This window comes from Podarcis liolepis (genome assembly GCF_965112155.1).
Source record: "Podarcis liolepis genome assembly, chromosome: 15".
Classification (NCBI taxonomy): Eukaryota; Metazoa; Chordata; class Lepidosauria; order Squamata; family Lacertidae; genus Podarcis; species Podarcis liolepis.
The window spans coordinates 25,293,808-25,308,319 of record NC_139566.1 but is presented as its reverse complement, the minus strand read 5'-3'; the positions used below and the strand labels follow the sequence as shown (position 1 = coordinate 25,308,319).

Genomic DNA, 14,512 nt, shown 5'->3' with positions numbered 1-14,512 from the left:
AAGAGCTTTCCATCTGTTTGATATATAATTTCTACTCCAGTGGGGAGTTTCCCTTCAACAAAGTGTAGGATCATGGCAATGAAAATAATAAATAGAGTTGGGGCAATAACACAACCCTGTTTAACACTTGTTGTTTTTTTTAATGATATTTATTAGAATTTTACAAACAATAAAAAGTTACAGAATAAAAAATAAAAAATAATAACAATAGTAAAAAAAAAAGATACAAAAATACAAAGACAAAATACATAAAAAGTAAAAAGAAAGTGAGAAAAAAAGAATCAATATTTTCCTGTCTTATATTTCAGTTACTTGTTTCCTGACCTCCTCACACACCCCTTTTTTGTATTCCAGTTCAAATAGTTAATTCAGCAAATCCTTACCCTCTATCATTTATCTTTACTTAATATCTTAACCTATTTATAACTATATATTTCCAACCATTGTCAATCCGTATTTACATATTCTTATTAATCTTTTTACCAATACTGCTTATTTTCAATCCAACATCCCTTTAACATTCATTAATTTTACAGTATTTCTGCAAATAGTCTTTAAATTTCTTCCAGTCTTCTTCCACCACTTCTTCTCCCTGATCTCGGATTCTGCCGGTCATTTCTGCCAGTTCCATGTAGTCCATCACCTTCATCTGCCATTCTTCCAGTGTGGGTAAATCTTGTGTCTTCCAATACTTTGCAATCAATGTTCTTGCTGCTGTTGTTGCATACATAAAAAAAGTTCTGTCCTTCTTTGGCACCAATTGGCCGACTATGCCCAAGAGAAAGGCCTCTGGTTTCTTCAGGAAGGTATACCTAAATACCTCACAACCCTGTTTAACACTTGATCCCACCATGAATGGTTCACTTTGAGAGCCATTGTTACCTGCGATTGTTGCTGTCATATTATCATGGAGGAGCCAAAGGATGTTCACTAATTTATTTGGGCAGCTTTCAGAAGGACAGTCCACAGGGCATTATGATTTACAGTATCAAAGGCCTTAGTCAGGTCAATAAACACCATATATAGTGGTTGGTTTTGCTCTCTGCATTTTTCTTGAAGCTATCCAGTGGTGAAAGACATGTCCACTGCCCCCTAGAAGGGACAACTGAAGGAAGAAAAAGGAGGCTACACATTCTTCTGGAAAGGTCTACCTGAATAAGAACTTGGAATACATGGAGTAGGCCCTGCTATCAAAAAAACGATCTTGTGAAACTCTTGTCAGAAGTCCCTATCGACCCAGGCATGCAAGGCACCACACACAGTATTGGGACAGGAGCAGCTGTGTGGGGAGAGAGAAAGAGGGGAAAGGGAAGGAGGTGTGGGAACAAATAAGGAGAAGGAAGGCACAGGCAGAAACCATTCACACATACTCAAGAAACTATTTCAGTTAGAAGGGGGGAGAAAGCAAGTAAAGAAGGTGAGCACACAGAGAAAGGAGGTAGAGGCAAGCAGCAACAGCAACACCTGTGGAACTTGCACTGCCTATGGCTCAGCACCATAGATGCGAGTCGCCAGGCTGTTTGTGCCCACAGGTCCTCCACCTCCACTGCTCAGGAAGCATGTAGCCATTGGGAAAGTGGTGGGTGGGGAAGCCTGAAAAGGAAGCTGGCAGAGGGGAAACAAGGATCGCTGAAAGTCACTGAGCACGAGGGCAAATCCATCTCAGGGCTGGGTGCTGGAGTGACCACCTCTCCTCCAAACAAAAAAACCTGACACGCGTTATACCTACAAAGGAATGCCCCTGTAGTGGGTTCTGACCAAATGCTCATCTAGTTCAGGATCCTGATCTGATAGTGGACAGCCAGATGCTCCAATGCAGGGATGGAGAACCGCAGACCCAGGAGACAAATGTGGCCCCCCAGTCCTTCGAATCTGGCCCTCAGAGCTATCCCTAGGCCACACTCCATCTCCTCAGTTCACACCCCTCTTTTTTAACCTTTTTTTAAAAAAACCTTTATTGCAAACATGTAGATACATCCATTATACATTAATAAAATGAAAAGAAAAAGAAAATAAAAAAGGGAGGGGGAAGAAAACAGAAAAAGAATAAAAACAAAAAATGGATAACTAACTTCAAAAAACAAATATTTTCAAATTAACTTCTACATAGGGAGTACAAGCCTTCTTTACACAGCTTTGGCTTGACTCGTTAATTCGAATCATGACTTCCCACTATCCATGAACGTACTTAGTACATCAATTTGCCCCTCAGATAACTGTATTTAGATGGTAGGTCTTGGAGAAACCGTCTGATTGTCAGTGGAATTCAACCTACGCTAAGCCAAGTGATGCTCTGGAAGCCTTCTTTTTCCATGTAATTTATAAAGACATCCCATTCTCTCCTTAATCTTTCTTTTGAGTGATTTCTTATTAGGTCTGTTAATTTGGCAAGTTCTAGATATTCACTTAGTTTTGAGAGCCATTCTTTTGTTGGTATTGTATTAAATTTCCAATGTTTCGCTATCACAATCCTCTTTTATTTTCCTTTGGTATGTCCGTAGTTCACATCTCTCATTGGTCTGCTTTGCAACCTGAGTGATAGGAACATGATTGACAATTGTGATTGGGTGTGAATGGGATTAGCCTTCTGAAGCTTTTCCTTTTGAGCACTTTCACTGACACAACTTCCAAACATAATGGAACATAGGAAGTTGCCTTGTATTGGGTGAGACCATTGGTCCATCTACTGACCATTTGTCTGGAAGCTGCTCCCCAGGGTTTTCAGACAGGAGACATTCCCAACCCTACCTGGAGATGCCAGGGATTGAAACCTTCTGTATGCAAAGCAGGTGTTCTACCACTGAACTAAAGCCCTTCCCCTAATCCCATTAACCACGAAGGCTAGAAAATGAAGAGTGATAACTTTATGAATACAAACCTACAAAGTCAGTACTGAGTTCTGCAGAGAAATATGCTCTGTGAAGAATCACAAAAGCAATTGACTCTGTTTGCAGTGCTTTGTTTTGTTGGCACCCACATTTTTCAAGCCTGAGTTGGATTCTTTGCAGTCCACAAAACTGTTCCTTTCAGTCCAGCAGAACTCCTGACTGGCAGCAGATAAGAGCTGGCGGCCATCCAATCTGATCAAAAGTACAGAACACAGAGATGGGGCCCTCTTCACTGTGTCTTCTTAACGAAATGACACGTGGGCACCCGGCCTGTCCATAGAATTTCCCCCATTCCTTAGCTAGTCAGCAGTGGTGGGTGGGCTGTTCCTAGGCTTGCAGATTTGAGCCATTTAAACAGTGGCTGTCTCTCTGGCACGTCCTCTTTCTCTCAAGCCCTTTGCATTTTGTTTCATTTTACCATCAAGCGGTATATACATTTCATGAAATTAATTATGAAATAAATATAACATGAGAGTGTTAGAAAGGGAACAGTAAGAGGATCGCAAGGGCTTAAAGCTAGAGACCCGCAATATTTGGCCCCAACAGCATTTAAAGCACTCTGATGCCACTCTGAAAAATCATGGCTTCCCCAAAATTCAGAAGGGCAGAGGTCCCTTCATGGTAGGCAAACCCAGACCCTATCTAAGATTATACAAACTTCTAAGATTATACAAAGATTATACAAAGGGACGCAGGTGGTGCTGTGGGTAAAACCTCAGCGCCTAGGGCTTGCCGATCGCATGGTCGGCGGTTCGAATCCCCGTGGCGGGGTTAGCTCCCATCTTTCGGTCCCAGCTCCTGCCCACCTAGCAGTTCAAAAGCACCCCTAAGTGCAAGTAGATAAATAGGTACCGCTTTATAGCAGGAAGGTGAATGGCGTTTCTGTGTGCTGCGCTGGTGCTGGCTCGCCAGAGCAGCTTCGTCACGCTGGCCACGTGACCCGGAAGTGTCTCCGGACAGCGCCAGCCTCTTAAGTGAGATGGGTGCACAACCCTAGAGTCGGACACGACTGGCCCGTACGGGCAGGGGTACCTTTACCTTTACCTAAGATTATACAATAACCTCGTAATTACACAATAGTCATCATTAGAGTTGCATCAGAACAATCCAGGTGTTGCATTTCGGACAAATCTACTATTTCCTGTGCACGTACATGGACAAATGTTTTGGAGGGCTCCAATATCTTATTTCAGAGCAACTTGTGTTTTCCTTGAAGTTCCATTGCGCATAAAAGAACTTGCACATCATTCTCTTGAAACGGAAGCATCTGTTGTTTTCCGTTTCCCTAAATGCTTCTCTTTGGAGCATACAGTGGCTAAAAAAGGTCCTGTTTCATGCTGATTGGGCGGCTGTAGGAGACAGGCATTCTGCCGCAAGAGGAATAATAATGTGTCTTTGACCCATGACCCCACCCCTGCAATTGTGGATCGCTACACCACTGGTGTCATCCCTTTAAAATAGTTGCTCTTGATTTCAGTCTGACAGGCTAAAGCCCAGGCTGGTGCCAACTGCACAATGCATCTCATTCTGCACAATAGAAGATGGGGTGATGTCTTTGGCAGTCCCAGTGGATGGGGGCAAGGCTCCACTGCCGCCATGTGGCCGGAAAGAGCACCCTCCTCTTTCAGCCCCCATCATCTTGCTCATTGAGAACAAAGGAGCCAGCGGGCTGCCTCTCCGGTGATCCCCGCCGCTCGTCTAACAGCAAAAGGAACCATTTGTTTCCGATGAACAAAACCACAGCCTCTTCATAGACTGAAGCCCTTGGGAAAGAGCTTCCTTGGCCCTGCTAAAGGGCTACATCCAGACCCGTTCATAAAATGTTGAAGTTAGAGGCAAGGCAGGCTGCAGTTTCAAAAAGAAATGTTGCGGCAGAATCAAAGTGATTAAGCCCAGCCCTAAGGCTAGTTTCCTAATCGTGCAGGGAAGGGAGAGACACTTTCAACTGTTCATCAGGCAATGGCTCTTTCCACCTGCCTTGCCTCAGCCTCCAACCCTAGCAGCCTTTCCCAGATCATGACTTTGAGAACAGCAGCAGCAGCTGGGCAGAGAATATGTGTGTGTGTGTGTGTGTGTGTGTGTGTGTGTGTGTGTGTGTGTGTATAACACGGGTGGCGCTGTGGGTTAAACCACAGAGCCTAGGACTTGCCGATCAGAAGGTCTGTGGTTCGAATCCCCACGACGGGGTGAGCTCCTGTTGCTCGGTCCCAGCTCCTGCCAACCTAGCAGTTCGAAAGCACGTCAAGTGCAAGTAGATAAATAGGTACCGCTCCATCGGGAAGGTAAACGGCGTTTCCGTGCGCTGCTCTGGTTCGCCAGAAGTTGCTTAGTCATGCTGGCCCCATGACCCGGAAGCTGTATGCCGGCTCCCTCGGCCAATAAAGCGAGATGAGCGCCAGAACCCCAGAGTCGGTCACGACTGGACCAAATGGTCAGGGATCCCTTTACCTATATGTTCTCAATTTGATCCTTTTACATGGCTTTTAATGTTTTGTGGTTTAGGGGAAACAGCCTTGTGGACCAGATTTGCCCCAAAGGCTGGCGGTTCTCCTCTCCTTCTTTAATACCTTGTTTAAGTAGTACTGTTTTTATATGTGCTGTTTGTTATTACCAAAACAAACAAAGGCCTCATAAAAAATTGCTGGCTCTTTCTTTAAAGTCATCTAAAGTGAGGGCTGTTACTCTATAATAGAAGAACAAGTTCCAGCAGTCAGCAGGTGAGGCCATCAATAAGTCCACAAGTGAGATGCTTCACTCTATTTCCTGCCTCAACTAGTATACCATACCTGCCCCTACAGCCCCCAACAGTCAGTCAAAAATCTATGGCCACTGAACATGTTCCAGCTTGCATTGTGCTGTTTTGGGGGTCCCTAGCCCATCATAACTCCCCCCCCCCCAATATTTTCTACGCTTCTGCAAATCTTAAGGTTTTCCCGAACCTGTAGATCCCACTTCTTTATATGTAGAGTGGTACCTTTGGCTTCCATAAAAAATGGTCCTCCAGAGTGATGGTATGCTCCTGTTTGTACAAGCCCCACCTTCTTATTGAATGGAAGCAGAGCGGGGGTATATTTACTGAAATCTCAGCTGACATAGAAACAGTTGCCCGTCCTCGCCCATAAACCAACATACAAACCTGGTGCAGTCTTGCCTTCTTTGCCACCTAATGTGAGTCTTCTGCTGGCCTCTGAGCCACATATTTATTTTATTTTCCATGCTTTCAGCTGATTTGGCTATGGTAGGCTGAGCTGTGGAGAAGACTTGCTGGATTTTGCTGCTCTTAGCAGGAGAGCCAGGGAAAAGAAGGCAGTGATGGCAGGGACAATGTCTTTGTTGATACCAGCACGGCAGAGACATACAAACGATGCTGTTGTTCTTGGAGCTGGCTTGGGAGCCCGTTGTGAAAGAATTCTCTGTGTTCCCTGACGTGGGAAGAGAGGGGCAAAGCTAGGAGAGTCAGCCTGGGTTGCAGCAGGAGCAGCAGCAGCGAGAGTTCATTTCCAGAACTCTTGTCCTCCTGGGAGACAGTGGAAGGCTCCTACAAGCTTCCCAAAAGAGGAAGCTGGTCCTTGCAATGAGGTGAAGAGCCCTTGGCGGCAGTGGTGGTGGGCCTTCCTGAGGGTCCTCTCAGCTCCAGCAAAGACCTCCCTCTTTGGCCAAGGCTTGCCAACACCGGCAGAGGGTTTCTAGGATGCTGTAAGCAGATCTGCTAGCGGAGAGGCCATCCCATGTCGGAGAAGCATCCCAAAGTTTCCCTGACAAACTCTGCTTTGGTGGTGGCAGGGCGAAGGAAGGTTTGCTGGAAGGTGCTTAAACTGAGGGAAAGGTGAAGTACAAAGCCAGGCTGTTTGTTATGCTGTGTTGCCGGCAACAGAGGGGCGAGTAAGGCAATGAGAAGAGGAGGGGCTGAGGAGATGGGAGATGGGTTGGGAATTGGGCTGAAGGTGATGTCTAGTAATAGCTAGAGATTGTGTGCCGCAAACTGACGTGCATTTGTGAATATTTCCGTGTATTTGCATGATGTGAAGAAATTGCACTGTGTGTACCTGCTCTGAGAAACTCTTTCCTCTCTTATTATTCGGCATGTTCCATGCTTAACGGTGTGGGACTTAGCCCTGGCGAATACTGGCTGAAATTGAATCTTTTGTGCACAGGTTTTGCATTTATTTATTTATTTCTTCCTCTACTTGCATTTTCCTGCCAGTTAGCAACCCAATAGTGCGCTTAGGTTAAAAAGAAAAAGTCTTAGACTGAATACCCAGAAGCCCAAACAGGAATAAAGTGCAATTAAATTTATATCGTGCAAGCTTTCGTTTACTTTGTTTAGTTTCAGTTTATTGCAACTAAAAGGCATCGTCTTTATTCTTGTCTTTCCAGGAGAAAGTGATGTAAAATAGTGGTTGTTTCTGGGGCAGTGAACATTGCTGTATGAGTGGCTGTGTTTTGCATGTTTAAGGGTGTCATAATAATCATAATCATAATCATAATCATAAACTTTATTATTTATACCCCACCCATCTGGCTGGGTTTCCCTAGCCACTCTGGGCGGCTTCCAACAAAATATTAAAATATAATAGTCCTTAAGATATTAAAAGCTTCCCTAACCAGGGCTGCCTTCAGATGTCTCCTAAAAGTCTAGTAGTTGTTTTTTCCTTTGACATCTGGTGGGAGGGTGTTCCACAGGGCGGGCGCCACTACCGAGAAGGCCCTCTGCCTGGTTCCCTGTAACTTCGCTTCTCGAAGTGAGGGAACCGCCAGAAGGTTATAGATTGGGGGGGGGGAATCCCCCTAAACCCTAGGAATGAATAAATGCTAGGATTTTTATTAATTGGGATATGGATTAAAACATAAACTGGAGAGCTGTGCCACCTAATGCAAACCAACCTGGCAGAGCTACAGCTATCAAGAGAACAATAAAGGCCATTAACAATACAAGGGAACTTCCCTCTTGCCCCCAGGTGTAAGAAGAGACTGGGGATTTGGGAGGTTGCCAGGGTAACTGCTTTGGGGGAGGGCAAGGGGTTTCTGGGAGAGAAGAGGACGGGAGAGCCATCTTTGGGGAAAGCTGTTTGCGGTGCTGCCTCTAGAAATGACCATGCTATAAGATCTGCACTCCCTTCATGCAGACTGAAGGGAGGGATAAGGTGGATAAACCATATTTCTTAAAGCACGACAGTCTCTGCCGTGTCTTCTGTTCTCCAAAGGGGCACATGGGCTCTTGCCACCGCTTTGCAGAGAGAGGGGCAGGCACCCGGCTTTTGTAACAGATCCCATTGTACATGCAGTAGTTCTTTCTGACCCTCGCGGACAGCTACCATACTGTCATTGGGGCAAGAGGCAGGGACCGATTCTCACTTCTAGTAAGTTCCTTGCATAAAAAGGGACCCCCAGAACTGCCTGAGTGGCTGGGTCACTGCAGGTTCAGTTCCTTCTGAAGCATATTAATTATTTACCCTAACACTGAACGGAAAGTCAATACAGAAGATGGGCAGTAAGAGTATCATAGAATCATAGAATCATAGAGTTGGAAGAGACCACAAGGGCCATCGAGTCCAACCCCCTGCCAATCAGGAAACACCACCAGAGCACTCCTGACATATGGTTGTCAAGCCTCTGCTTAAAGACCTCCAAAGTAGGAGACTCCACCACACTCCTTGGCAGCAAATTCCATTGTCGAACAGCTCTTACTGTCAGGAAGTTCTTCCTAATGTTTAGGTGGAATCTTCTTTCTTGTAGTTTGGATCCATTGCTCCGTGTCCGCTTCTCTGGAGCAGCAGAAAACAACCTTTCTCCCTCCTCTATGTGACATAAGAGCATTTTTTAACCATGTGGATTTCATTCCAAGCAATCAAAATATGACATGGAATACAGAGAAAGGAAATAAACCCACATGGGCCTTTGATTGATTAAACTTGGGGGGGGGGGGAGATCCCACAGTCTCCACTGTGCCTCATTTCGAAAGGAAACATGAACCCTGGGTAAATGCCTGGACCCCTGGAATCTTGCACCACCCAAAGACTGGGGTGGTGTCAGTGGTGTAGTGGGGGGGGGCGGGCCGCAGCTCTGGGTGCATTTTTTGGAGGGGGTGCGATCAGTTGTCCCCATGACAGGCTCCTTCATTGCCAAGACAGCTTCCTCACACCCAGCCGCAGCTCCACTCCTGGGTCAGGTCTGACCCAGGGGTGGAGTGGAGGAGAGATGGTGGCAGCGTTGCCACCCCTCTCCTCCACTGGGCTGCGGTGTACAAATGCACCCACATCCCGTTTTGTGATGAGAGCCTCGGTGGGCTCCCTCTGCCCCCTGCCCCCCTCAGGGGCACACCTCATGCGCCCACCCCAGGCAGTGGTACATTATGATCTGCCACTGGGTGGCATGAAATAATATATGAAGAAAGGCAGCCAAACTGGAGGTGCCACAAAGGTCAGGAGTCAGCAAACTTTTTCAGCAGGGGGCCGGTCCACTGTCCCTCAGACCTTGTGGGGGGGGGTGAACTATATTTTTTTTGGGGGAGGAATGAACAAATTCCTATGGCCCACAAATAACCCAGAGGTGCATTTTAAATAAAAGGACACATTCTACTCATGTAAAAACACGCTGATTCCCAGACCGTCCGTGGGCAATTGGGCCTGATCTGGCCCCCGGGCCTTAGTTTGCCTACCCATGCTCTAGGTGGTCTCCTGTATGCCAAACCAGGCAGTGGCTGGACCTTCCTTCTCTGCCCAGCAACCTATCTCTCTGTCTTTCTTTCCCCTCCAGTTTGTATCAGGTTCCCAGTTTTTTCTGTGGATCAGCCTCCAAGGGAAAGGTCAACATAAAGACACTGGGATGCAGTGTTGAATGTCAAGAAAGAATAAGGGAGTCTTGTTACCCAGTTCAGGATCTATTTACAATTTCCATTCATTATTCATTGAGATGAGAATCTCAGCTACATAATGCAGCCAGCTAGCACCATGCATCTATCCCTCAACCCTAGCTTCTGTCATATGCATGCCATACATTTCAAGTACACCCGAGGAACAGTAGTTTATTAAGGGTGCTGGGAATTGTAGCTCTGTAAGGGGTAAACTACAGTTTTCTTTTTCTGGATTATTGGAGGGGGGGTAGAGGATGTGCTTTATGTGTACTTTAAATGTATAGTGTGCCCACAACTTCAGACTGATATGGAGAGGGTGCTGTTGGAAGTAAGCCCATTCTTGGGAGTTTGTATATGCACAGTAACATTCCAAATTCGGATGCTGTTCAATAAATTTGCACACAGCTCATATGCCAAATCTGAATGCTTTTGAGTCACTGAAGAATTTGCAATTATTTTGGCAGGAAATACCGTATTTTTTGCTCTATCAGACTCACTTTTTCCCTCCTAAAAAGTAAGGGGAAATGTGTGTGCTTCTTATGGAGCAAATGCAGGCTGCGCAGCTATCCCAGAAGCCAGAACAGCAAGAGGGATTGCTGCTTTCACTGCACAGCGATTCCTCTTGCTGTTCTGGCTTCTGAGATTCAGGATTTTTTTTTTTTATTGTTTTCCTCCTCCAAAAACTAGGTGGGTCTTGTGGTCTGGTGCATCTTATAGAGAAAAATATGGTAATTATTATTAATTATACCCTGCCCATCTGGCTGGGTTTCCCCAGCCGCTCTGGGCAACTCCCAACAGAATATTAAAAACACGATAAAACATCAAACATTAAAAACCTCCCTAGGCATCCCTAAACCTTGCCTTCAGATGTCTTCTAAAAGTCAGATAGTTGTTTATTTCCTTGACATCTGATGGGAGGGCACCACTACCAAGAAGGGCAATTGATGGGTTGCAGCCTTAGCAAGAAGTTTAGTTTGATTGTGAGAGAAATTTTATTCAGTTCACATTAAAAGGAGAATTTGCACTTGTCACTGGGAGGGAACCACCAGAAGGCCCTTGGTGCTGGACCTCAGTGAACTTGGGACCTTCCACATGAGGATAATCAAGATATTATATTTTCTGGAGCTGTAAGGGTTTTTGGATTACTGTAAAAGTCTCTGAGTTTGTATAATCCCACTGTTTACACTTAGCAAATGATTTGGCTGCTGTGCAGAAGGAAGGCTGTTGAGCTATTGGGACTATAATAGACTCTTATTATGTTCTTAACTTGGTCATTGGCATTGGCTATGTACACACAGTTGAAGTACATCCCCCCCCCCCGAACCCTGGGAGTTGTAGTTTAAAGGCATTGGTAATTGTAACTCCGTGAGGTGTAAACTACAGTTTCCAGAATTGGGGGAGGGGCTTTAAATGCTTGGGTCCTGCTTATGGGCTTGCCGCTGGTTGGCTACTGCAAAAACTAGAATAGATGCTGGACTAGAATAATAGAATTGTAGAGTTGGATGGGACCACGAGGGTAATCTAGTCCAACTCCCTGCAGTGCAGGAATCTTTTTGCCTAGCATGGGGCTCAAACCCACAACCCTGAGTCTCCTACTGTATATGGGCCTCCTTTGGCCCCACTCAGCAGCATTCTTAAATTCTTAGACATTTACACTAAAATGCTGACAAATTGTCATGAGGATTTATTTATTTTTACAAAAATTAAATGCAGATTGCTGTAGAAAGGTGGAGCACTGAATGTCAGGCTGGAAAAATGAGAACCCAGTTTACCGAAATGAACAGTTCTCTCCGTTCTTAGCTGCCATTCTGCATATGCCCTAGAAACCTTTGACTCCTTTGTACATGACCGGGCCAATAATTGGGGCTCTTGTCGGCATAATGGAGAAAAAAAGCGTTGGCTTCAGCTGGATACCATCACTTTCAGGGCAGCTCCAGGTGCATGTTAATGCCTAAATGGAAACCTAATCAGTTGCCAGCTGCTATTCCACAAGCACACGCTGCCGCCCCCACTCCAATTTGGTTGTTAACTGGACCTCATATGATAAAAGCCTTTTTCCAGCTGGCAGCACCCAACCGTTGAACAGAGGTCACAATATATTTGCTAGCCTCTAGCAAAGTGCCACTAAATGTTTTTACCCTTGAACTGGACTTGTAGCGAAAGATAAGACTTTTTGCAACCAGGAAAGTGACATGAAAATGGACTGGGAAACGGGGGCGGGGGGGTGACACTTGATCTGATGCTGCATCATTTAACCTCCCCTCCAACAGATTAGAATGGAAGCCCATGAAATAGCCACCGTAGGGCTTACCCACACTTGCCTTTCCTCCACGATTTCCAAGAATGTACAGCTCCATAACCAAGTGTTCTTTTCTTCACCCCGGGAAACCATTCCTTTACTGCTGAATCAGAGCAAACAGCAATCCAAGAGAAACCAAATGGCTAATTATTGCACTTCAGCTTTTAAGAGCGTGTTTTTCTGGGGAAAGCTCCGGGGCGGAACAAAGAGCGCTCCACCACAGAGCTTTAAATCACAGACTTGTGCCTAGACAGTGTAAGGCAGAAGGTAAGTGTGGATACGCGTGTAGTCTTATCTCGCTGGATGAATGTGCTCTCTTTCCCCCTCTAGTTTCAGAAATGTCAGAAATCTCTCATCTGACCTTTTCTGTCTCAGCTGGATAACTTTGCTGGTGGGTGCTTTTGTGTCGCCATCTCTCGCAGGCTCCTACTCTCTAGCTGGAAAAGGTGAAATAAGTAACAAAGACATCTTTTCTCCCTCACTCTCCCTGGACTTTCCCAGGATGCCAAGGCAAACAAAAAGCTCTGTCCTCCTTAGATTGTCTCTCTCAAAAAGCCAGTAATAATTAGCTGATGGATTGATTTATTTACACGCATGATGCTGATTTAGATTGTCTTCCTTGTCGGGTTTTGTTTTGATGTATAGATTTTGATCATTTTGTTGTAACCATTTATTTGTCTTATATATCTATCTGTTCTTTAATGATGTGGGGCAATTAAAATGTATTTTTGAAGAAAAGGTGAGGGATGAAAAATGGAATGTAGGAAGGTGCCTTATACCATGTCGGCATATTGAACACCTCCCAAGGATTCCTGGGAACTGGAATGTGGGGGGGGGGTATATGTTTTAAATGTATGGCATACACACAAGCTCAGTGCCTCTCTATGCTGACTGGCAGTGGCTTTCCATGGGTTCAGGCAGGGGGCATTTCCAGCCCAACCTGGAGCTGCTGGGGATTGATCTACAGCCCTTGCTGTAAAAATAAAGTAAGATCCTAGTCCTCATGCTTCTGAATAAAGAGCTGATTTAAATAGGGACATAGGAAGTTGCCTTCTGCTGAATCAGACCAGGTAGCTCATTATTGCCTACCCTGACAGGCAGCAGTTCTCCAGGGTTTCATTCTCTTTCGGCCCTACCTGGAGATGCTGCTGGGGATTGGATTTTTGGACCTTCTGCATGCAAAGCAGATGCTCTACCACTGAGCTGCAACCCTCCTTTTGGCCATTTGGTGGTTGTGCAAGGGGTTGAGTCTCTAGCATTTGAGCCAAGTGCCCTGTCATCACCCTCAAGAGTTTTGGGGTAGCAAGACTAGACCTCCATCTAAGAGATCCTTTTGAGAGCCGAGCTGGTGAAACAGACCACAAACTCCAAATAGAAACTGCACATAAAAAGTGTTCCATGCAGAAGTTCCTTCCATTACCCCAGCCTTTGCCACCCTGATGCCCTCCAGATGTTTTGGGTGGGGAGGGTGAAAGGACTCAGACCGCTTTGGCAGTCTCTTTGTCATTGAGGGCAAGGGCAGAGGCAGTCACTGAAACAGTGGGGAATCAAACAGGAACAGTGAACTTCACTCAGCCCAGAACCCCAGAACAGAGAGGGAAGATTGTGTGTGTATGACAGCCGCAACCTATGATGGCTACCTGCTCGTGGCAAATGAGCTGCCGGACACCTACCCACCACATGCAAGAACTAATATTTGCCTTGCTATGACTCAGTCAACATTAAGGAAGCCAGCCTTCGCCAACCTGGTGCTCTCCAGATGTGTTGAACTACAGCTCCCATCAGTCCCCCCTCCAGCCAACATGGCTGTATGAAGCTAAGGCTGATGGGAGCAAAGTCTGAGGCTGACAGAAGTTGTAGTCCCCAAAGTTAGACTCGGCTAGAAGGCATATTCTAGAGTATAACTGGTTAACTGCTTTAGCTGCTTTAACCTCGGTGGACTACAGCAACACCTTATACTTGGGGTTGCCTTGGAAACTTCAGTGGTTCAGAATTCAGTGGCCAGGCTGCTGACTGGGGCAAGACAGTTGAAGCATATAACGCCAATCTCAGCCTGACTACACTGGCTGCCAATTAGTTTCCTGGCCCAATTAAAAGTGTTGGTTTTGAGCTATAAAGCCTTAAAGGGCTCAGGACCCAATACCTCAAGGACTGCCTCTCCCCATATGAACCAACCTGGACCCTGCGATCATCATCTGAGGCCCTTCTTTGTGTGCCTCTTCCGCAAGAGTTCTGGAGGGTTGCAACATGAGAACAAGCCTTTTCTGCAGCCCCTCCCCCCCAAATTGTGGAATGCCATTTCCAGGAAGCCTTGCCTGGCACCTTCATTAGGTGTTGTAATAGATCTGTGGTGCTGAATGTTTAGGTTAAGTAAATATTAGGATTTATTTAAAACTTGTATGTTGTAACTGAGATGTGCTGTAAGACTGTGTATTATGCAAGGAGTTTGAGCTGTTTAAATAGTGATTATGT

General features: G+C 45.7%; 1 protein-coding gene across 17 annotated transcripts in view; it reads left to right on the top strand.

The window, feature by feature from the left end:
- GAL3ST1 (galactose-3-O-sulfotransferase 1) overlaps positions 1-14,512 on the top strand; it is a 36,142-nt gene that overhangs the window by 6,562 nt on the left and 15,068 nt on the right. For 3 of the 17 annotated variants that reach the window (XM_083478694.1, XM_083478693.1, XM_083478691.1), the window contains exon 3: positions 12,463-12,598. The exons of 5 other annotated variants lie outside the window; for them this stretch is intronic. In XM_083478694.1, coding sequence (XP_083334820.1) covers positions 12,543-12,598 — 56 coding nt within the window. In that variant the 5' untranslated portion in view covers positions 12,463-12,542. 9 more of the 17 variants (XM_083478681.1, XM_083478692.1, XM_083478684.1 and 6 more) reach the window with 9 other exon arrangements.